Source organism: Cetorhinus maximus, chromosome 8 (genome assembly GCF_964194155.1).
Source record: "Cetorhinus maximus chromosome 8, sCetMax3.hap1.1, whole genome shotgun sequence".
Classification (NCBI taxonomy): domain Eukaryota; kingdom Metazoa; phylum Chordata; class Chondrichthyes; order Lamniformes; family Cetorhinidae; genus Cetorhinus; species Cetorhinus maximus.
Window position 1 is genome coordinate 101,303,706 of NC_135886.1, and position 22,091 is coordinate 101,325,796.

A 22,091-nucleotide genomic window follows, 5' to 3' on the forward strand; every position below is an offset into this window, starting at 1 on the left:
CATCACTGGCCAGCTGGATGACTCTATTTTCAACGTCTGTGAGGACTTTGATGTCAGGCATTCCTCCACCAGTCTGTGACCTCTCCCTTTTGTTGTGTGCCAGCTTGTCCTGCATGAATACAGATGGATAGAGCATAAGCAGGATGCCTGCCAGGCCAGAAGAGAAGGATACCTAGCATGTGTGGGTGGTAAGTAGTCCCATGGATGGGATGAGGACAATGAAGGTGTGTGTGACAGAGTGAATGGTGATGTCCCTTGAACTGGCAGTGAGTGAGGGCCCTGTGGATGTGTGATGGGCTTGTGAGCATGTGAGCTGAGAGTGATGTGAAGAGTGACTTATCCTGATGGAATGGAGGAGATCATTCATCCTCTTTAAGCACTGGGTGCCTGTCCTCTTTTGCAGGGCATTGGCGCTGACCACTGCTGCCACTGCCTCCCATGCTGGATTTGTCACCTTGCTTTCTGCTCTTCACCCAGACCGAGGTAGAGGATTTTATTGCGGGGCTCCCCTGTGTCTAGTAGGCACTCGAGGGAGGTGTCACTAAATTTGGGGTCAGCATGTTTCCTAGCTTTGGCAGCCATCAGTTCCTAGCAGCTTCCTATCCCTTGGAGAGTGCTCGCTTTGTGCAGGGGCAGCCTTTAAATATGGTGCCCGGATTATTGAAGGCCTGAGGTGACAGCAGGGCAGGCGAATCAGAGGCTGCCCCACCATCAGCTTGGCATGTTTCCTGGAATGCATGATTAATGAGGTGAGATGCGCCAGGAATGGGATGATATGGCGCGAAAAGCCGTCTTTGCGGTCGACGGGTAAAATGCTCTTGTTCCCACCCGCTACCGCACTTAGTGCAAATCTGGGGCAATTCCGCCCCGGGAATCACATCCTCCCTTAGGCCGATTCACCCTTAAACAGACATTTGCAGATCCCTTTGAGTCAGATTCTCGGCTGCAAGTCCTATTTTCCTGATTTATCACAAATACAGTTGTCTCCTTCTCTGTGCTCACCCTGAGCACTGTAGCTAATTAATGTTTGTTGGACAGAAGGAATGGATTCCGGGAGCATAGGGAAATGAGCTTTTTATCTGCTTGGTTTAATGTCAGGTAAGCTTGCAAAATGTCATGAGCAATGCTATTGAAGGGATGTGTTATCACATTTACACCAATGTTTTCTCTATGCTATTTTAATGGAAGGGTTAATTCACTTATGTTGGTTGTAGCCGCCATCATAACAATAGGGTAAGGAACTTGAAATATGTCTGTTAGATGTTCATGTAGTAACTTAACTCATAATCACCCCCGGTCTGTTATTTGGGCTGCCTTTGCATTCCCATTACCCCCCATACAAGTTACACTGTTGTGTTAAATCTTGAGGGCGGGACACAGTTATCTGAGGCATTTGCTTGGCTAGATTTTTTCCCTATGATCCATCACACATGGGATAGCTGGCTTGAAGCAGATAGCTGGCTTGAAGCACTGGTATTAAAGAAATATGCCATTCTATGGAAGCTAGGCCAGCTTTCCTCACTACTGGTGCCTTCACTTTCCAAACTACTTCTGGAAGGGAAACAGGATAAGAAGCATTTCAACTACATTATACGTATTACACCAAGTAATCTCTTGTAGTAACAGCAGTGGCACTTTTTTTTATTGTCAAATGTTTATTCGGCAAGGTCATCTATTTTAACATATGTTGGACCACGCCCCTGTGAAACTTATACCAGTTACCAAATGAAGTTGATCTATCTCTTAAAATAGCCATCTCATTCTCACACACACACACACACTGCAGACATAGTTTCCAGTTAAAAGCGATACTCCACTCACAAACTTTAGCTTGACCATGAAAGTCAGTATTATTGCCTTCGTAGCAGGGCTCATTGGAGCTATTGGGCTGCTTCTTTTTTTGGTGGCATTTGGGACAGATTACTGGCTCCTAGCAACCGAGAACTGTGAAGTGTATGAACACCGTGCTGAGAATGTAACATCCAGGCCTACAGCTGCTGAACCGGTGAGTTTGGAGGCTTTCAGTTTTCAAGTTGTATTTAAAGTTGTCAAGTGGAATGGTCAGGCAGTGCAAATCACTACAACTATCCACATTACACTGAAGGAGATGAAATTGTAGTTTATGAGGAGGCAGTGGTGTAGTTGTCGTGTCACTAGTAATCCAGAGAGCCAGGTTAATGTTCTGGAGGCATAGGTTCAAATCCCAATGCAGCTGCTGATGGAATTTAAATTCCAATTAATCAATTTGGGATATAAAGCTTGTCTCATTAATGGTGACCATGAAACTATCATTGATTGTTGTAAAAAATCCCATCTGGTTCACTGATGAAGGGAATTTGCCATCCTTACCTGGTCTGGAGGTGTCAGCTGTGGCTCAGTTCATAGCACCCTCGCCTTTGAATCAGAAGGTTGTGGATTCATGTCCCACTCCCGGAAACCAAGAACTGTGAATGTACTCGAAAGAGTTACATGCGATCTGTTGATAACTCGAAAGAGTTACCTGGTCTGGCTGACATGTGACTTCAATGTGGTTGACTCTTAACTGCCCCCTGAAATGGCCTAGCAAGCTACTCAGTTCAAGGGCAATTAGGGATGGGCAACAGATGCAACGCCCACATCTGTGGAAGAATAAAATTTAATAACCTCAACCTCACTCTTCCCATTCCTGTACAATAAGGGTTGCCAATTTTGAGCACCGATATGTTATGTCTTAAACTGATGGGCTACAGGTTTGACCTCTACTTCACCAAAAGTTTTTGATCTGGACCAAATGTAAGTTGTTAAATATTGAGTCAGGAAATGGTATTGAGTTCTGCTATCAGCAAATATGTCCTCCCAAAAATGGGAACTGTTTGAATTTCTGTGCTTTATAAATCCAAATAGGAAAACCAGTCAAGCACTTAACAATTAAAAAATGCAATGGCCAAGCCTAGTCAGGGGTGGGTGGGGTGAGGGGTGAAGGAGAATCTTTAAAGTGTTCAGCATTCCCTTAGCGAGGTAATTACAGAAGGTTAATTTGTGCATGTCTGCTTCAGGCTGCATTGGAGGGGCTCCTCTTCCTTTTCTGGGGCCTGGTTAACTATTTTATAATTGAATGATTGTATCATGAGAAAGATGGTGCAGCAGGAATCCACATGAGGTATAAAAAATGGATGTGTGTCAATCAGCCATACAGTTTCAGGGCCAACAGGTCAATGTAACTCTGAATGCAGCAAAAAAAAATTCTCAACATAATTTAATTTTTACTAAGTCAGAGTTAATTCTCCAGATTTATTCCCGACAGCTCGTTGACATTCTAAGAGATAATGTAGAGTTATAAACAAAAATTGGCAACAAACACAGGAACCACACACCCTGTTCTTGAACTTGGCCAGATGTAGAGCTACTGAAAGCAGCTGACGTATAGGTTAAAACATATTTGGTCTATACAAACCCCAGCTATTTCTTGGATAATTAGGTGGATTCCCTAATCTGGGCTATGTTTTTAATGGGGCTTCACTTGTTATTTGAGAAACTGGAAACCATTAATGGAAACTAAGGTTAGAATTTAGGGCCACAAACCAGTGAATGCAGCAGCAGTGGAGCAGAATGGTTTTGAGATGAGTGCCAAATGTGGACTGTAATGTTACATCTGGAACTCTTTCCTGAAATATATACAGCCCAACGCTAACATTGAATAAAATTACATAGAATATACAGTGCTGAAACAACAAAGCTGTACTGGTGTTTATTCTCCCCATGAGTCTCCTCACATTTCATCTACTTCATGTCAGCCTTTCAGCATATTTTTCTATTCCCTTTTCTATATTGTTCTCATTTAGTTTACTTTTGAAAGCATCTAAACTTACTGGTTCCTGTGATAATAAGTTCTACATTCTATCTAATTTCTAAGAGATTTCTTATTTCCGTATTGGATTTATTAGTAACTGTTATGACCAGGTTAGAAGGAGTGAGCTAACTCCTCCCTTTGTTCCACTCCTGGGTTGGTTGTGACAGCGTTTGAATTTCTAAAAAAAATGATATTGTCAATTCAGCGTCTACTTAGCTGTGTATAGCTCAGTGTAAGAATTAAGCCAGCCAGATTTCTTGAGTTAACAAGTGATGAGTTTGTTTTATTACTAAAACTCACTCAGTTAAAGATGCAGAAATTATTAACAAAGAGGTTTAAATGTACCAAAATGTCCAACTTACCACTAATGCAAAAAACACACGGACACATACAACTTCCCCAGGTATGCACAAAAAGAAATTAAACTTTACAAGAGTATCAGACGTTAAAACTTGGCCAAGTGAAAAAAAAAGGTAAAGTCAGAAAAAATGTTCACAGAATGTCTGAATGCTTGTTCATAGCTAGAGAGTCACTTTCCACACTGGCTGTTGGTACTTTGGTTTCTCACTGGAGCAGTCACTCTGTAGTCAGGGCTGGTTAACTCTCTTTTCTCTTGATAACTATGGTGTTGAGTTGGAATCCTCCTTTGAGAACTCACGGTTTGCAGCAATGAGGTCTTCTGGTGGGTTTTCAAACCACAAACAGGGCCCAGTTTTATTAATAGAACTTTCAGAGAGAGGGGTAAGGCTGTTGCCCCTACTGGCCCTGTGGTAGTCTCTGTTCATTCAAACCCAGTATATTTTTCACCCAAGAACTGGTCATGTGACCGATCTCTGGCTTCAATCTGGAGCTTATCCTAGCCAATGCCTTTGAGAGTTCCATGGGCTCTGGCCAGGATTTTCCAATCCTGTGGTGGAAATTCCTGCCCAAAGTCAATGAACCTTTGGCTGGTCCATCAAATTTTTCATCCTGCCCACCACAATTCCTGCTGTTGGTGGGACTAGAAAATCCCGGTCTCTGTGTGTCCATAAAGTGGCTTGTGGCCTTCACAGATACAACTTAGCTGTTGTAGGCCAGTGCCCTTTGTTTAGCATAAAATGTTCCTTTCAAAAAAAAAATCCATCAGATGACTTTACAAATTAACATTCCATATAACACGTCTTTGTAACAGAAACTATCTTGTGTTCATGGCTTCTAGTTTTCGATTCTCCCACAAGTGAAAGCATTTTCTCCACATCTACCTTGTCCAACCCATTCACTGGGCGGGATTTTCCAGCCCTGCCCGCCACTGGGATCGTCCGATCCCGCCAAAAGTCAATGGGCTTTCGGCTGGGCCGCTGAATCTCCCACGGTGGGCCCTGCCACAACGGGACCGGAAAATCTCAGACATGATTTCAGAGAACTCTATCACGTCATCTCCAAGTTTTCTCTTTTGTAAAGAGAAAAGCCACAAACTGTTCAATCATAACCAACAACTGTAAACTCTCAGTTTCGGTACCATCCTTGTAAATACTTTTTGCACTTTTTCCAATGCTTCTTTTAATAGTATGGACACTAACATTGTGCACAGTAATATAAGTGTGGGCCTGGTTAGGGTCTGACACTTGTTTAGCATAACTTCACAAATTTTGAATTCTATACACCGAGAAATGAATCGATCATTTTAACCTTTTGAATTGCTTTACCAACCTGTGCTTTTACTGATTGGTTCATCTGTATCCTAGATTTCTTTGCTCTTCCGCCCCATTCAGTTTCTTATTTTCTAAACTGTGGATGATCTTTCTGTTTTTTCTGTCAAAATGTATCATTAAAATTGTCTATGATAAAGTTTATTTGCCATTTACCTGCCCTGTCTGCAAGTTTTCTAATGTTGTCTTGTATCATGTTGCAGCCTTCTCAGTGTTAGCTATAACCTCTACTGCAAATTTTGATAATTGAATTACTTATTCCAAAACCCACATCATCATAATCCTTGTATCCTACCTCCAATCCAAATAACCACCCTGTTCCCCTACTCACCTCTTTCTATCGAATACCCAGATGATGAATGATCACTCCTGGTAAACACTTTCTAGCCATTCCTTCACTTTTGTTTGGGGTGCCTGCTCTTCAGAAGTGCACTATTGTAAAGATCTGTGCATCTGTTCAATAAATAAAGTGATTTTTTGATCCAAACTCACTGACTATGGAGTTCCTTTGCCTAAATAAAGCAACATTGCATCCCATAACATTGGCCCACCCCTCCCCCCATGAGAAGGAACTGGAACCTGTGTTTTCTCCAAACCCACTTCCTTGAAACTGATTTAACAGACACCCCCACCCATTGAGAATATTGACTTCCACACCAAAATGCCCTCTATTTTTTGTATTGTGTGGCCAATTTGTTTTAAGTGCATGGGTCTTTAAGATTTTTATGTGGTTGCACTCATGCAGTAAGTTAAAGGAGCCAATTGTGCATGTCCTTTGCAGCAATCTCCATGTTGCTATACAGCCACGCAGCCATGCCTTTCTCCCCTCCCTTCCCCTCTCACTTCCCTAAGGCTCCAACCTCCTTCGCTGCTACGCTCTGCCTATCCCACAAACTTCCTCCCTCCCGCCCCTTAACCCATCTCTTTAGTCCTGCTTGACATGAACATTGCATTTACTCCCTGTTATATATTGTATTATCCATAAATATCTGTAAGTAGCTAGGAACTACTTAGCTAGAAACTAATGTGTTACATGTAAGTTTTCCACGGCCACATTTCACAGCTGCACCAGTGACTGATGTGAAGTATAACTGAACCAGTTTTAGCCGGTCCTTCTTGTACAAGACAGCATGGCAAAATTAAACATAAAAGAGTTTCCGCTTTTTCCAAGCTTAAAGTATGATTATTACCAATATCTGGGAACCAAAAGACAACAAGAAGCACTTCCCATGCAGAAACACATCATGGCCCAACCAGTTTTATAAAAAATGTCACTAACTAAATTTTTATAATAACTTGGAGACAATAATAAATATTTATTTTTATTTAAATCTGTTCATCCATTATAGTAAAGAGTTGGGACTAGTGTGAAGGAGAAATTAGTCATAACACAGGAGGTCATTTTGTTATTCATGACAACGTCCTCTCTCTGAAAGAACTATCCGCTTAATTCCATTCCCTTGACTTTCCTTCATATCCAATTTTTTTTTTTCAAATATTTATCCAATTCTTTTTCAAGAACAATAATGAATTATGCTTCCACCACAGTATTCCACATGTTAAAAACCAATGCATAAAATACAATTCTCCAAATTCTCCCATCAATCTTTTGATGGTGGTCTTAAATGTATGCTTCCTCAATACCAACTCACCAACCAGTGAAAATAGCTTTTCCCAATTTACCTAAACAAAACCCATATGGACCTTCTCTGATCAGGTCCTGTTATGGCCTGTTAAGTCTTATTTTTCCTGAATGAATGTATTGACAGATGTGTTTGTGTGCATGTGTGTTTGTGTGTAAAGACTCACATGGTGTGAGTATGCGATAGTGTGGGGTTTTTGAATACCAGTGGAGAGCGAGATAGTGGATAAAGCATGTTGGGGTGGTGATGGTGGTGCAGTTGTTGAGAAGAACGTTTATGAGATAGGAACTCACCTGGAACACTTATGTCAAGTTGTTAAATTTCTTGCGGCACTGGAGCCATCTCCTGGCGCCACCAATCTTGGTTGTCACCACCCATATGATTTTCTCCCACATGCAGCGCACTGGTTGCCTCTGTGGACTCTTTCCCACCTCCTCCACTAGGATGTCTGGTGCCACATCAGAGCACATGGTCACCCCCTCTTTTGCTCCTTCAGACATCCTTCAAACTGCACAGCTTCAGTGGAAGTGAATAAGTGCAGTCTACAGTTACATCTCCAGAAAAATTGTGTGTAATCAGTGCTTGAGTGTTCAGCCTGCAGTTAATTGACAGTTTCAGGGCCTGTAGGCAGATTCAAATCATGATAATTATGAATTAACTGAAAAATTGCATGCTAAATCCAGACTTCCAAACAGGTGTTTCTTATAAGCACAACACACATTCAGCGCCTGCTTTGATGAAAAAGCTCCCATAATTTTTTTTGAGTACCTCTATCAAATCTCCATTTCCCTTCTCTGTTCTAGTGAAAAAGGTACCAGTTTCTCTTGTTTTCCCACTATTGTCTTAACCAATCTCTTCTGTACCATTTTAAATTGCAAATTGAAATGTTCTATCTATATGCTAAAGTCTTATTGCTCATGAAGTGGCAATAACAGTGTAAAGTATATACAGTAACATTGCCTTACAAGGTAATTTCTACCATAGATAGGGGTCAGCTGAAACTCTAAATGTTGGAAATCTCAAGCTCCATTCTTCATTTACACTTCAGACAGCTTTAGGGCACAAAAAAACATCAGTGCTGTGTCTCTCATGGGAACATTTTCATTTTGAAAACAGCACATGGAGATGGTGAGGTGCCAGGTTCGTGTGAAAGAATCTCTGGGGTTTGAAAGCACAGCTTGGTAACATAAGCATTTTCAGGATTGAAAATGCATCACAGCTGTAAATGTGTGCATCTTGCAACATGAAGGAACTGAGCTGCCATACATTACTGAAATGACATGGACCCTGAAGTGTTCTGGGTTAACAGCTAAAAGTTAATTCCTTTGCTCCCATGGTTCCTACACCAGGCACCATTCTTTGCTTACTTGAAGTGAGCACTAGAAATATATGTTAGCCTTTATTGCAAAGCAGTTGTAGTATAAGAGTAAGGAAGACTTGCTGCAATTATATAGCTTTTTATATATGGCTTTTGTGAGACCACACCTGGAGTACTGTTTGCAGTTTTGGTCTCCTTACCTGAGGAAAGATATACTCAGGTTCATTATATTGATTCCTGGCTGAGAAGCTGCCCTATGAAGAGAGATTAAGTGGAATGGATTTATATTCTCTGGCATTTAGAAGAATGAGAGGTGATCCGATTAAACTGTATAAAATTCTGAGAGGGCTTGTATTGAGAAGCTCTGTCCCTTGGCTGGAGAGTTTAGAACTAGGAGTCACAGGTTCAGAAAAAGGGCTGGGATGAGGAGAAATCCACTCAAATCTTTGAAATTATCTTTCCCAGAGATCTGTAAGTACTCAGTCATCATGTATATTCAAGACTAAGATTGATAGATTTTTGGACTCTAAGGGAATCAAGGGATCTGGGGATAGGTTGGGTAAGCAAATCTAATGTTAAAGTTCAGCCATGATCTTATTGAATGGCAGAATAGACTTGAGCTGCTGCAGGGCCTACTCCAGCTCCTATTTCTTTATGACTTGCCTACCATTTGCCACTTCCTGCACCTGGGGAAGTATTTATCCACTGCTCATTAACTCCGGTTAATTGTATGACTTTATTCAGAACTTGACAGGGTAAAAATTTGTCTCGGGGGTGGGAAGGCAAAACAGGCAAAATTCCATTGGTTGCCAGATACATGATCCAATTCAGTGCACTATCAACTCAGACTACAGTGAATATAGCACTAAACCTGCAACTCCCGGGATGCTCTTTGATAGCCTAGTTTTCAGAAGTAATATTGAGATTCCGTCTTCCAGCACTCAAATTGTTGCTTGGTTCTTTGTGTGTACATTGGAAAGGAACCTTTAGCTGAACAGCCCAGTCATTTTTTTGGTTGATTCCATTCAGAAAATTTTTGTTGCAATCATTGCCTCAACAACTGCCTTCCAGACGTGGCTCCTGTGCCAATAGAATGGAGAACTTCCTCATGAATGAAAATACTACTTCAGCTCAGCAACTACAAACTCACCTGGTCAAACACATCTGGTGGAATGGCATTGACAACATGATTGGAGACCACATTCAAGGCCAGCATCGCTGACAGACAATTGTACAAAAGTAGGAAGGAACATTATAAAGTAAATAAAGAGCAATTATGGTAAATATACCATTAGATGGCCCGGGGGAGAGCATTCTGATTCACATTCCTCATTATGCTTACTGGATAAATTACCAGTATCTTTGGAGTTGATGTCATAGCTCGTGAGCATGTACGTTACACAAGGTGACATAAGGTTTAGCCAAACAGCACAGATGTTTATTCTGGTGTTATTTAAAGGCATTTTGAAGTATACAGGCCAAGATTGATGCTTGTAATAATTCTAAAGGTGATGCGAACTCCCACTTGTCTCCAGTTAAGCTATTGCATTTAATGGAAATTGCACATTTCACTCAAACCATGAGCAGCCGTTTGGTTGTACAGAACTTGAGTATTGCTGAAAAAAGAGACATGGCAAAGCTTTTTGCCTTGCACTCATTAGGACATTTCACAAGAATACCAATATAAAAGGAAAACAACAATTTATATTGGATGAGAAGAGAGTGCTGATAGGTTGTCAAGTGGACTCTGAGTGGTAGAGGCGTTGCCATGGAGAATGCGCCAGTGATGGTGACTGATGGTGACTGACAGTGACTGCCAAGTGTTGTTTGAAAGTTAAGCCAGGCATCTTGACTCTGATTAGTCTGATACTGGAAGGTACATATATTAATTTACAAGGCACTGTTCCTTGCAGACAGGAAGAACATGTGCACACATTGGGCAGAATCGGCGTTCGGCGGGCCCGGTATTGGCCAGGAAACGGGCTGCTGCCTGCGATCAGCCCCAACCACGATTTTATACTGGTGGGCCAATTAAGGCCTGCCTAGCATGAAACGCAGCTCTCTACTGGTTGGGCAGGGCCAGGATTGGACCTGGCGGCCGACACAGGCAGCCCCTTGAAGGCTGCCACGGAAGAACGCCTTGTCTGTCTCTCGTTTCCTAACATGATGGAGTTGAGTGTGTCTGGAGACGCCAGGCGGGAGGGCAGGTCATGTGGGCACTCGTCCCCCCGCTTTTGTGATGAGTGCCTCGCCGTCCTCCTGGAGGAGGTGGCTGCCAGGAGGGACACACTTGTCCCCAGAGATGGGAGGAGGAAACCACCGCACTTTACAAAGAGGGTATGGGACGAGTTTGCAGTGCACGTTAGCAGCCATGACGTGGTGCGGCGCACATGGGTGCAGTGCCGGAAGAGGTTCAATGACCTGCTGTGCTCAGGAAGGGTGAGTACCGTGTTGGCATGGGTCAGTGTGCATAAGTGTTGAGGCGTGGCTGTCCCGCCCCCGTGGAACTCAGGTGCTAGAGTCTGAGTGCCAACTGTCAATGACGCCGGAGCCGACAAAGGGGGTGAGCCCTGGCTGCTTGGACTGAGTGCTTTGCAATTCGGATGTGCCAGGTGGTGTTCCTCAGGTGGGGTTGACCAGGCTGCAATGGCGCTGCAGGTAGAGAGTGGACTAATCAACGCTCCTCTATCCTTTCAGGAGAAGCAAGCGATAGCCAATCAGGCAGTGGCCCACCCAACCTGCTGCTGCTCACCAGATTCGAGCAGGACACCCTAGATCTAGAGAGCCAGCATGCTCCACGTGCAACTGGGCATGGAGAGGCAGAGTGCCAGATTAAGGTAAGAGCGCAGTGCACAGAGGTGAGAGTTTCAGATTGTGCAACCATCCTAATGTAGTCTCTTCATTGATTGGAGCCTCAAACCTGGAGTCCCCATTGATCACTGAAAGACGATGGCACCATGATGCAGATTTCCATTGTCTCACTAGGGTGCCTGGCATGCACAGTGACAGTGTGATGACTTTAACTAATGACATATCCTTGTTCTCCCTTAGATTCACTAGCACGCACTCACTCCCTTGACCCTGAACGGCCACCCCGATGCTGGGGGACTGCCGGGCTTCATCTGCACCTGCATCACACCCGCTTTCTGAGCCAGGCACCAGCACAGATATCAGCACTTCAGTGGGCATTTGATCAGTAGCTAGAATGTTGGTGCACATTGATGAGGGCACTTCACACTCCCCTGAGGTGCAGGCAGAGGCAGAGAGTGCCCAGGGCACCAGCAGTTGGAGGACTACTGGGAACCAAGATGATTCTGAGTTGAAGGCTGATGATGAGCCTCTGGAGTTGTCTATTAGGCATCAGATGCTGGATGTCCAGCGGGATGTGTGGAAGGATCTGGCGGAGATCCATGAGGGTCTGCGTGCCATGGCCTCCGTTGTGGAAGAGTCCATGCGGAGCATGAGCACTGCATTAACCCTCCTGGCTGAGCGCACTGTCTCCTCCATTGAGAGAGTGGCGACTCTCCAGGGACAGAATCAGGGGTTCCTGGGGTTGAGCTCAGACCTGCAAGCCCTCACGCAGCAGGTACTGACCTCAGGTAGTCAGTGCCAGTGTGGGAGATGGATGAGGCACCCAGCACCCCAGCTAGGTGCCAATCAATGGTAAGCAGGGAGATCCAGAGCGACATCATGTTGGTGCATGACCTGTTCATCATATCTGTGGGCTCCTCATAGGGTGCTCCAGATGGCGGCAGCAGCTCCTCCACCCGTCCGCCAGTGACTGTGGCAGCTGATGAGGCTGCAATAGCTGGGGAGATGCCAGCCGTGGCACCGGCCGCTCCCTCCCAGCACAGGCTCCATTGGCCAGAGGACGATCGCCAAGGTCATCAAGGCCAACAATAAAGCAGAGTCAGCAGGCTGTCTCCAATGCCGGTGCCAGCGAGGGGGGAGCACCAAGACTTAGCACTCGCAAACGTAAGTTAAAGGCACCATGAGCACAAGAGGGACTGGTCACGGGTGATTTTCTGTTAATTTATGTTTAGTTTATATGTCTACTGGCGTGCACATCAACACCAGTAATGGTAATGTCATAATGCATTCAATATGACAATAACATTAAATTTGCTTTTGTTCTGATGGCCTGAGTATGCTTTGCCTTTTTTTTTGCTGCAGGGTGCATCAGTATGCAATGCTGTACCTGAGTGGCTTGGTACTTTATTGCACAGGCATTGAGTAGACTCTGGGTTCAAAGGAAAGGGTCATTTCAGACATCCGGGATGAGGGCGGCAGCCCTGGCATGAGATGGAAGCAGATCTTGCTCTGGACGGTATTGGAGTGCTCCCCCTGAACAGGCATCGGAAGCGCATCTTCGGAAGACTTATGGTCCTCTCTACCACTGCCCTTGTGGAGGCATGGCTCATATTATAACACTGCTCTGCCTCTGTTCTTGGGTGGCGGAGAGGCGTCATGAGCCACCATTTCAACGGATAGTCCTTGTCACCCAGCAGCCATTTATCCAGTCGGGCTGGAGCACTGAAGAGCCTCAGCACCTGGGAGTGTCTCAGGATGTACGCTTCATGGGAGCTGCCTGGGTACCTTGCACAGAATTGCAGAATCTGCATCTTGTGGTCACACACTACCTGCACATTCATGGAGTGGAATCCCTTCCTGTTGATGAAGGCACCCGACACCCACTGGCACCTTGATGGCCACACGTGTGCAGTTGATGGCACTCTGGAAGCGGGGGAACCCAGAAATTGTTGCCACCAGCAGAGACCACTATCCTCATTACCAGGATACAGAAGGCTGGCTGATACCTGGAAGAGTCCACATAGTCTGAATCCTCCGGGGGCCTTGGAGACACTAGGAAGTCCTGAAATGACGCATGGAAATGCTAACAATGAAGCCCTGAACAGAGATGAAGTTGCCAAGTACCAATAAGGCAACCAGCAGCAAACTATCTCCAAAACTTCTCACTACTCACACTGGCAATGCCACTGACCCTTTTTATCCCACCCTTGGATAAGGTTTAGTAAATTGTCGGCTGCCCGCCTGCTTGTTTTGCCTGTGCAACAAGCGCAAAATCACATGGGCAACATAAAAACCAGCTTAATTGCCTTTTTAATGGCCTTAACTAGCCTTGTAGCTGATGGCAGGTGGGGCTCCGTCTTCCCTGTGAGCCCGCTGACTGAAATATCACCCAAGTGCGTGATGATGTTGGGATGCACCCACCCAATCAGCGAAAATTTTTGCCCATTGTGTCTGTTTCACCTAAACAGAATAAGTGGCAGCCATTCGCTGACTCATTCCTCAATGCAATGCCTTGACCAATCAGGGTCAAGCTGCCTGATTTACCTGTCAGACAATGCTTGGCAGTCACTGTTCATCACCATCACTGGCGCATTCTCCATGGCAATGCCTCCATCAATCAGAGTCCACTTGCCAACCAATCAGCACTCTCTTCTCATACAGTATAAATTGTTGTTTTCCCCTTATATTGGTATTCTTGTGAATTGTCCTTATGAGTGAAAGATGAAAAGCTTCAACATGTTTCTTTTTTCAGCAATACCCAAATCAAAAGGTAAATTTTGCTAAGTCCTGGTGATGTTATGGAACCTCACTGCTCACAGTCGATCGCACCTAAGAGTTTCATGATGCTCAATTTCAGGGGGTGCTGGGGCACAGTGAGTTTGTGCCATGGACATGTGTGACACTCAGTTAGAGTATTGCCATTAAAACCAGGCCCTATGCTGAACTGCATGACTCTGGGAAGTTTCCACCCCAAACCTACTCCTCACCTGATCCTTGGACCCTGGCCTGCTCCATCAATGGTAAGCAGGGAGTACATTGGTTAGTATGTTAAGATAATACGTTGGATAAAATAAGTGTAATAATTTGAATATATGTTTATTTAAATATATAAATCATCACAGGAAGTGACTTCATGTCCCGTGTTCTGGTCAGGCTTGCACAGTGTAGCACTGTGTAAGCAGAAGCTTTTGGCTTGTATTATTCTAAATCCCCACATGGTACAACACTCAAGTTGGCTCTGAAAGGGAGGTCACACTTTGAGAACCTGATATAAGTGTATTTCTTTTGGCATTTACAATCATATTTCCTTCATTTTGACCTGTGCAGTGGCTGGGAAATCTGCCATTTGGCCTTCATGGGGTTTGATTTTCCAATACTTTCCATCATTACTCCTGGTCGCTGCTTCTGTTTAAATAGTACCATAAAAATTGAGAAGAATTGGAATTTATTCAGGGAAATCCTGTGGTCCTGCATGACTTAAATAAGGAAGTCATGTTCTTGAGAGGACAACAAGTGCTATGGTTGTTTCCAGCCAAACCCATCACTGCTCTGGAGACCTAAGATCGTTGAACCCTCGGCATAACCAGATGTGGTCAAAGGTTCTCAAAGGAAGCAGTTATGGTGCCTTCGTTATTAAATGACTCATGGTGTGTGCAGCTTTGGAATGGAAAGGCATGCTGAGGGCAAATATCTTTGGACCTAAAGGCTATCCAAGGAGCCTGGAATTACACTCGCCACTCCCCCTCACCCCCTCCCCAATCCACCCAGGCCAAGTGAGCAGCTAGCATCAGGGAAATTGTGTCCAGTTGTGTCCCTGGGGGTGCTCACTGGGCATTTAGAGAGGCATTTCTTCGAGATATTCCTTTAATATACTTGGTAAGAGGCCATAAGGTGTACCATGAACCACATAAATAGTGGGACATAATTTGTCTATATAATTTTTAATTCCGTTTCTTGCCAATCAAAGACCCCATTTCTTTTGAAAGGATATCAGCACTTACCACTGACTGGCTATAATGAACTGCTATTAAACAGGACTGTGAATAAATGTTCCAGTGAATCTTGATCCCTATCCTCTCACCTCATGACCTTAACTGAAGTTAAAGACCCTGTTTACAACAATGTCATCCATTCCTTTCATAATTGTGAAGGGATCACGTCACCTCTTAATCTTCATTTTTCCAGTGCAAATAAATTTGTAAAATTTCTTTTTTTATCATTTATAATTTAAGGTTTAAAGGAATTATCTGTATCCCTGTCCAAATCATCCTCATCTTTTTGAAGGTAATGTGGCCAATTTACAGTTTCCAAAGCCTGGGAGATGCCAAGCTGAGGCCAAATGTTCCACCTCACTGAGTCATGGCAAATTCATATTGTGTGCCCAGTATTATCCGATTTGAAGCAACAGCTGCCCACTAGCAAGTTGTCTGCCTGACCTTTTCACTGCAGTTATCTGACTTCAAATGAAAATAGAACAGAGCATCTTCAATTATATTGTACATTTTTAACTATCTTTTTTCATTCTTTCATGGGATGTGGGTATTGCTGGCTGGGCCAGCATTGATTACCCAACTCTATTTGCCCTTGAGAAGGTGGTGGTGAGCTGCCTTCTTGAACCGCTGCAGTTCATGTGGTGTAGGTACACCCACAGTGCTGTTAGGAAGGGAGTTCCAGGATTTTGACCCAGCGACAGTGAAGGAACGGCGATATATTTCAAAGCCAGGATGGTGAGTGGGTTGGGGGGGGCACTTACAGGTGGTGGTGTTCCCACTTGTCCTTCTAGGTGGTAGAGATCACAGATTTGGAAGGTGATGTTGAAGGAGCCTCGGTGAGTTGCTGCAGTAGATGGTACCCACTGCTGCCACTGTGTGTTGGTGGTGAAGGGAGTGGATGTTTAAGGTTTTATGGTTTAAAGTTTTAATGTTTTAACTGGAATGCCTCAAAATAGCTTGGAATGTCAATGCCTTACTATCAAGCTGGCCTATAAAGCGCAGCACCTGGGAACCAGGGCAATTCAACTTCCTAGTAGTAAGTGATACGAGCTCATCTAATTTAGATAAATTTAGCACAAAAAACCTTAAATTATTTGACTCTAATCTGGTTATGAGCTTACCTATCCACTGCCTGCTTTTAATATGTTATTTATGATGTTGATTGCAGAGTAGGAAAGCAACAGAAGCTCGTGGTGAATCAGCCATCACCTTTCACCATGAAGGGTTCATTTGGCGGTGCTGGTTCACTGAAGACATTTCCCATGATAGTATCTGGAATTTCTGGTTCAGTAAGTAGTGCCAATATATTATTGTCAACTTTAGTCACTGATGTGCAGCTGATATATCTGTCTCATAGCCAACAATTGCTTTCAATTGAAATACAGGAGCTACTCTGCTGATGTCCATGTTCAGTCATTTTCTGGTAATAGTTAATCATGATCTTAAAAAGAAAAGCTTACATTTATATAGCGTGTTTCATGATCTTATTTCAGGATTTCCCCAAAGCACTTCATAGTCAGCAAAGTGCTTTGAAAGTGTAGTCACTGTGATAATGTATAAAAAATGTAGAAGCCAATTTGCACACAGCAAGCTCCCACAAAAACAATGACTTAAGTATCAAGATAACCTGCTTTTTGTGATGCAAAAGTAAAATACTGCAGGTGCTGGGAATCTGAAATAAAAACAGAGAATGCTGGAAGTACTCAGCAGGTCAGGTAGGACCTGTGGGGAAAAATAGTTAACCTTTCAGGCCAGTTACCCTTCATCAGAACTTTCAGTGGTTGAGGGATAAATGCTGGCCAGAACACTGGGAGAACACCCTGCATTCTTCAAATAATGCTGGAAGAGAAAAGGAGAGGTTCCAGTTTAATACTTCACCCAAAAGACAACACCTCTGACAGTGCAGCAGCCCTTCAGTACTGACAGCCTAAATTATGTGCTCAAGTCTCTGCTATAAGATGTGAACAATACTGCGACCCAGTGGTGAACGTGCTACCTCTGAGACCATGACTGAAACCTGGAGGATGAATTGAGTGGCTTGGTGTTCCCAGAAGGGATTGCACCTATTTGGACAGGACCTAGAAATTCCAGCTAGGGAGGTCATAGGCAGATGTTTCATTTACTGTCCCATGTGATATGGTCTTAGCTTCACTTTTGCTTTGAACAGAGAACACACAAACAGCTCTGATGCCTCTAATATTTAGACCTATGTATAACTGTTGTCATCTGCCTAGTCTTAATAAATGAACCCACAACGTGCCCCTTATGAGTGATTGGTACCTAGTGTCTTGTACAGTGAATAAGCCCAAGGTATTATGTCATTACAATAACACGACACGGTGATCAGTGGTGGTAAGTCAGGTGTCAGTAAGATTAAGTACAGGTACGAGATGATGAACAGCCTTAGATCATGCTACATAGCATGAGAAGACCCTTAAAATTTTGGACAGACCACAATGAAGTTGCAGCATTGGAGAGTGTTGAAAATGCAACATGATGACTGTGAAGAAAAGCTTTGGAGACACAGCAGCAGCAAGTGCTCAGGTGAAGAGCTACTAAGCAGACGGTCCCCCATGGTGAGATTTCAGTGCACAGCCTGTCAGTTCCATGAGAGGGACAGCGTGTCGCGAGGACCAGCACCGGGTTAGCTCAGTCGGGAAAGGCGACTGACCAGGGTGTGGACTGGATTGACAATGAGCAGCGAGGCTCAAACAAAAAAACCCAAAACACCATCATAAAAATTGGGCCAGAGCAGCTTGCGATTATAAAGGGGGGCTTCGGGAGTTGCTGAGCAATGAGTTGAATAAAAAGAAAAGACGTTATTACTTCATGGTGCGTTCCCACCATAACTCGCCTTCATTGGCCGAGCTTTGGAAAAGTGCGTGAAAGCGGCTTTGGAGACATTCATCCCAGGTACTACAGAAGATGGAAGGTCAAAGGGGTATTGCCAGAATGTCCACAATATTCCCGAGTTTGAATTAGGATATAGCTGACCTACAATGTTTGAACAGTATAAAGAGTTATGGGGCAGAATCGTCCCAGATTTGCACTTGGAGCGGGCGGGTAAAATAATGTTTTACATGTCAGCCGCAATTGCGGGTTTTCACGCAGTATCGCCCCAAACCCGCCACATCATTTATGCATTCCTAGGAAACATGCCGTTTCTATGGCAGGTGGGCTCTCATTCACCCGCCTGCTATCACCTCGCCGCTTCATCGCGCTGGGCACCATATTTAACGTCCAGCCATGCACACACATCTCAGTGCTTCCAGACCACGACTCCTGCAGGGAAGACATGGCCCTGAAAGGCAAAAAAGATTGCAGGCCCCAGGTTCAGCGACATGTCACTGGAACTCATTTTGGATGCCGTGGAGTCCCGCTGGGATGTCCTCTACTCCCACTCTGGCCACAGGATGGGCAGCAACATCACTAATCCAGCTTGGGAGGCAGTGGCAGCGGTGGTCAGCGCCAATGCCCTTCTAAAGGGGACAGCCACCCAGTGCCGCAAGAGGATGAATGATCTCCTCCGTTCCGCCAGGGTAAGTCAAGCTTCTCATCACTCTCAACTCACACACTCACAAACCCATCACACATCCACAGGACCCTCACTCACTGTCAGTTCAAGGGACATCATCATTCACTCTCTCACACTCACCGTCATTGTCCTCATCCCATCCCTTCCATGGGACCACTCACCACCCACACATGCCAGGCACACTTGTCATCTGGACAGGCAGGCATCCTGCTTATACTCTCTCCATCTCTATTCATGCAGGACAAGCTGGCACACAACAGGAGGGAGAGGCTGCAGACTGGTGGCAGAATGCCTGAAATCAAGGTCCTCGCGGACTTTGAAAGCAGAGCCATCCAGCTGGCCGATGGCGATCTGGACCGGTCCTGTGCTGACAATGACGTTGGCAGTGCTCAACCAAGTGAGGGTCCAGCAGCGCAACATCCATCAAACAGCCATGTGAGTGATGTGTCCTGTTTCACAGGCCACTGCCATGCATTAATTATCTCCCCTTGCCTTTGCAGGCACATTTGGGAAATAACCGACAGAGCCCATGACCCAGGGCCTCTAATCAAGCCCCAGAGAAACCCCTGGAGAGGAATCTGGAGGCATCCTCTTTGAAGTCCTGTCACAGCGCTCATCCACACCCTCCACCAGCACAGAGACATGCAACTCAATGGGACCAAGCTTTAGATTGGCCTCGGGGTCACAATCTGGTGAGCACATCGCACTGTCTGATCCACGGCAGGCAGCAGCAGGGACTTCCAAGATCCCCGGCACTTGAAGGACTGTTGGAGGCCAGAAATCTGCTGAGTCTGAGTCAGATGATGAGCCTCTGGACTCGGTCATGTCACAGTTGCTGGAGCTGCAAAGGCAAGCTCGCGAACATTAGGAAGGGATGTTTGCTGCACTCCTCAGATTGCAAAGCAAAATGGAGGAGTCCGTCTGCCCCCAGGCTGAGGTGATAGTGCCGGCATGCCAACGCACCGAAGTCAACACTGGTAGGATGGCGATGGCCATGGAGACCTTGGTCCAGGACGTCACTCCTGCACTACTGCACGGGCTCAAATCCATTGGTGATGCCATAGTTGACCTGCAACAGTGAGTGTGCGAGAGGGGTGCTGGGCAGTTCGTTCTCACTCTGGCTACCCCTTCTCCTCAGGAATCAGCCTGGAGCCCTCAGGCACCCATAGAGAGGTGGATCAGCAGGTGCACACTCCGGGGCCATCTATCCAGATAACTCCGAGAGTGTCCGGCCCATCCGAATCCCCTCTTCCTGTGACCTCTGCAGCTCCAGCTTCACAAGCTGAGCAGGGCGCCACTGCCACACAGCAGGACCTCAAAAGCAGGCCGGGGCCCTCCAAGTCTCGGCCCTCCAGAGGATGCCCACCAAGGTCATCACAGACAGGGCATAGCCGTCAGCAGGCTGCCTCCACCTCTGCTGTGGATGACCGGGGAGCACCAAGTCGTAGCAGCAGGGTTAGGGAAGTTAAGAAGAGTTAGTTGCACAGCCTGGGACTGAGTGTTAATCACTTGCACATAATGTTCACTATTGGCAATAAACTCCCAAGAATGTCTCCCTGCCTATGGCTCCTTGTTCTGATGAGGAGTGTTCGTATCTCTCAGATGTGAAACCTTTCTGCACAAGATAAAGGCAGGTGTCTCAGTCCAGGGCCTCTTCCCTGTGCAGTGTGTAACCTTCAGGCCAAAGTGATGGTCCAGCCTCACACTCAGTGGACACATTACAGGCATCATTGCTGCCAGCATGTCATGGGCAGATGTCACAGAGTTCCATCATTCTCTCTGTGTGCTCTCAGCACCTTTGGGGTGGGCTGGCCCCCATCTCTTCAGCATCTGTGACCAATGACGCTGTGTTCCTGAAGGGCTCAGGTGCTGAACGCGGACAAAGGATCAGGTGCTTTTGAAGTTTAATGGCTGCATCTCTGAGATGACCCTGATCACAGAGCACAAACAAGCTGCCCTCGGCCAGCATGGAGTCAGACATTCTCAGAGGCTATGTGAAGATTTATGGAGTGTTCTCACTGCCTGTCATCATCACCCTCCTCATCATCGTGAGCAGTCTAACTGTTCTGCAGTCCACTAAAGTGCTCATGACTTTGCAGTCTGTGCCAGGGGGGTGGGGGCGGAGAGGGGGGGGGAGCTTTGGGAACTTGGTGACACTTTGATGCCTCTGCGTTGCTTGAGTGGGCAGATAAACTAGCAGCCCGGCTCCAATCGTATCAATGTGGCTGCGCCTAAACTGTCTCAGTTGCAGAGGAATGGTCACTTTATACAGGTTTCCCGAATGCGTGGCCGCTTTCCTCACCCACCCTACCCCCCACCCAGAATACTTGTGTGCCATATTCAGCGGCAGGGCTGCCCTTGACCCCTGCCACCCTGGTGAGTGCTGCACAATGTTACTGTGTATTCAGCTCCAGCCTTGCTTTCTGGATTCAGGTGTGTCTGAACCAGACAAGCAATGCATAAAAATTTGCCTAGCAATTGGGAATGACGGTTTACACAGGCTGAACACATCAGGATTAACAGAAAATCCCCAAAAGATATGGGCTAAAGCAAAATACTGTGGATGCTGAAAATCTAAAATAAAAACAGAAAGCGCTGGAAAAACCCAGCGGGTGCAGCAGCATCTGTGGAGAAAGAAACAAAGTTAACATTTCATGTCTGTATGACCCTTCTTCCAAAAGATCTGGACTTCATTGACCCTTCTTCCAAAAGATCTGGACTTCATTGGAAGATGGGTTCAGGATCAGGTTAAACTTCCATATATCGATTAGAGTTCATGTCATTTTGACAACAGCCTTCAAAATCCACAGATGCAGCAGATGCAGAGAAAAGGGTACGCACTTTGATTTTTCAAATGCCGAGCTAGCAGCAAGAATTGTTGAGTTGGTGATCACATCCACTTCCATAGAAACGTTCCAGAAAGATCTGCTAGACAAGCCCAAGACATAAAGCATCAAAGGGCTACTCAAGGATGGACTTAAGTTTGAAGTGATCCTCACAGGGTGACAAAGCTTACAGGTCCTAAGCACAATGCCAATTGTTGACACACTCACTAGAACACCCAAATCTAAAAAGTCATGTGGAAAGTGTGGCCTTCTGCATGCACCAAGGAAATGCCCAGCTTTTCATCAATTCTGCCAGGCATGTGGCAGAAAGGGCCATTGGGAAAGGCAGTGCACTAGAGCAAAGGCTGAGGCAGCTATAAAGAACCATACACTGATCCAAATAGACCAGACACAACTTCAGGCAATAAGAATGACCATCCGGTATCCCAT

The 22,091-nt window shown here is 45.3% G+C and overlaps 1 protein-coding gene across 1 annotated transcript in view; it reads left to right on the plus strand.

Moving 5' to 3' along the window:
• The first annotated feature begins 1,742 nt into the window (after positions 1-1,742).
• The window catches only part of LOC144683318 (transmembrane protein 182-like), a 50,247-nt gene continuing 29,898 nt past the window's right edge, over positions 1,743-22,091 (plus strand). Inside the window, exons 1-2 of the mRNA XM_078546256.1 lie at positions 1,743-2,005; positions 16,450-16,570. Coding sequence (XP_078402382.1) covers positions 1,838-2,005; positions 16,450-16,570 — 289 coding nt within the window. The 5' untranslated portion in view covers positions 1,743-1,837. The remainder of the gene's footprint in view (positions 2,006-16,449; positions 16,571-22,091) is intronic.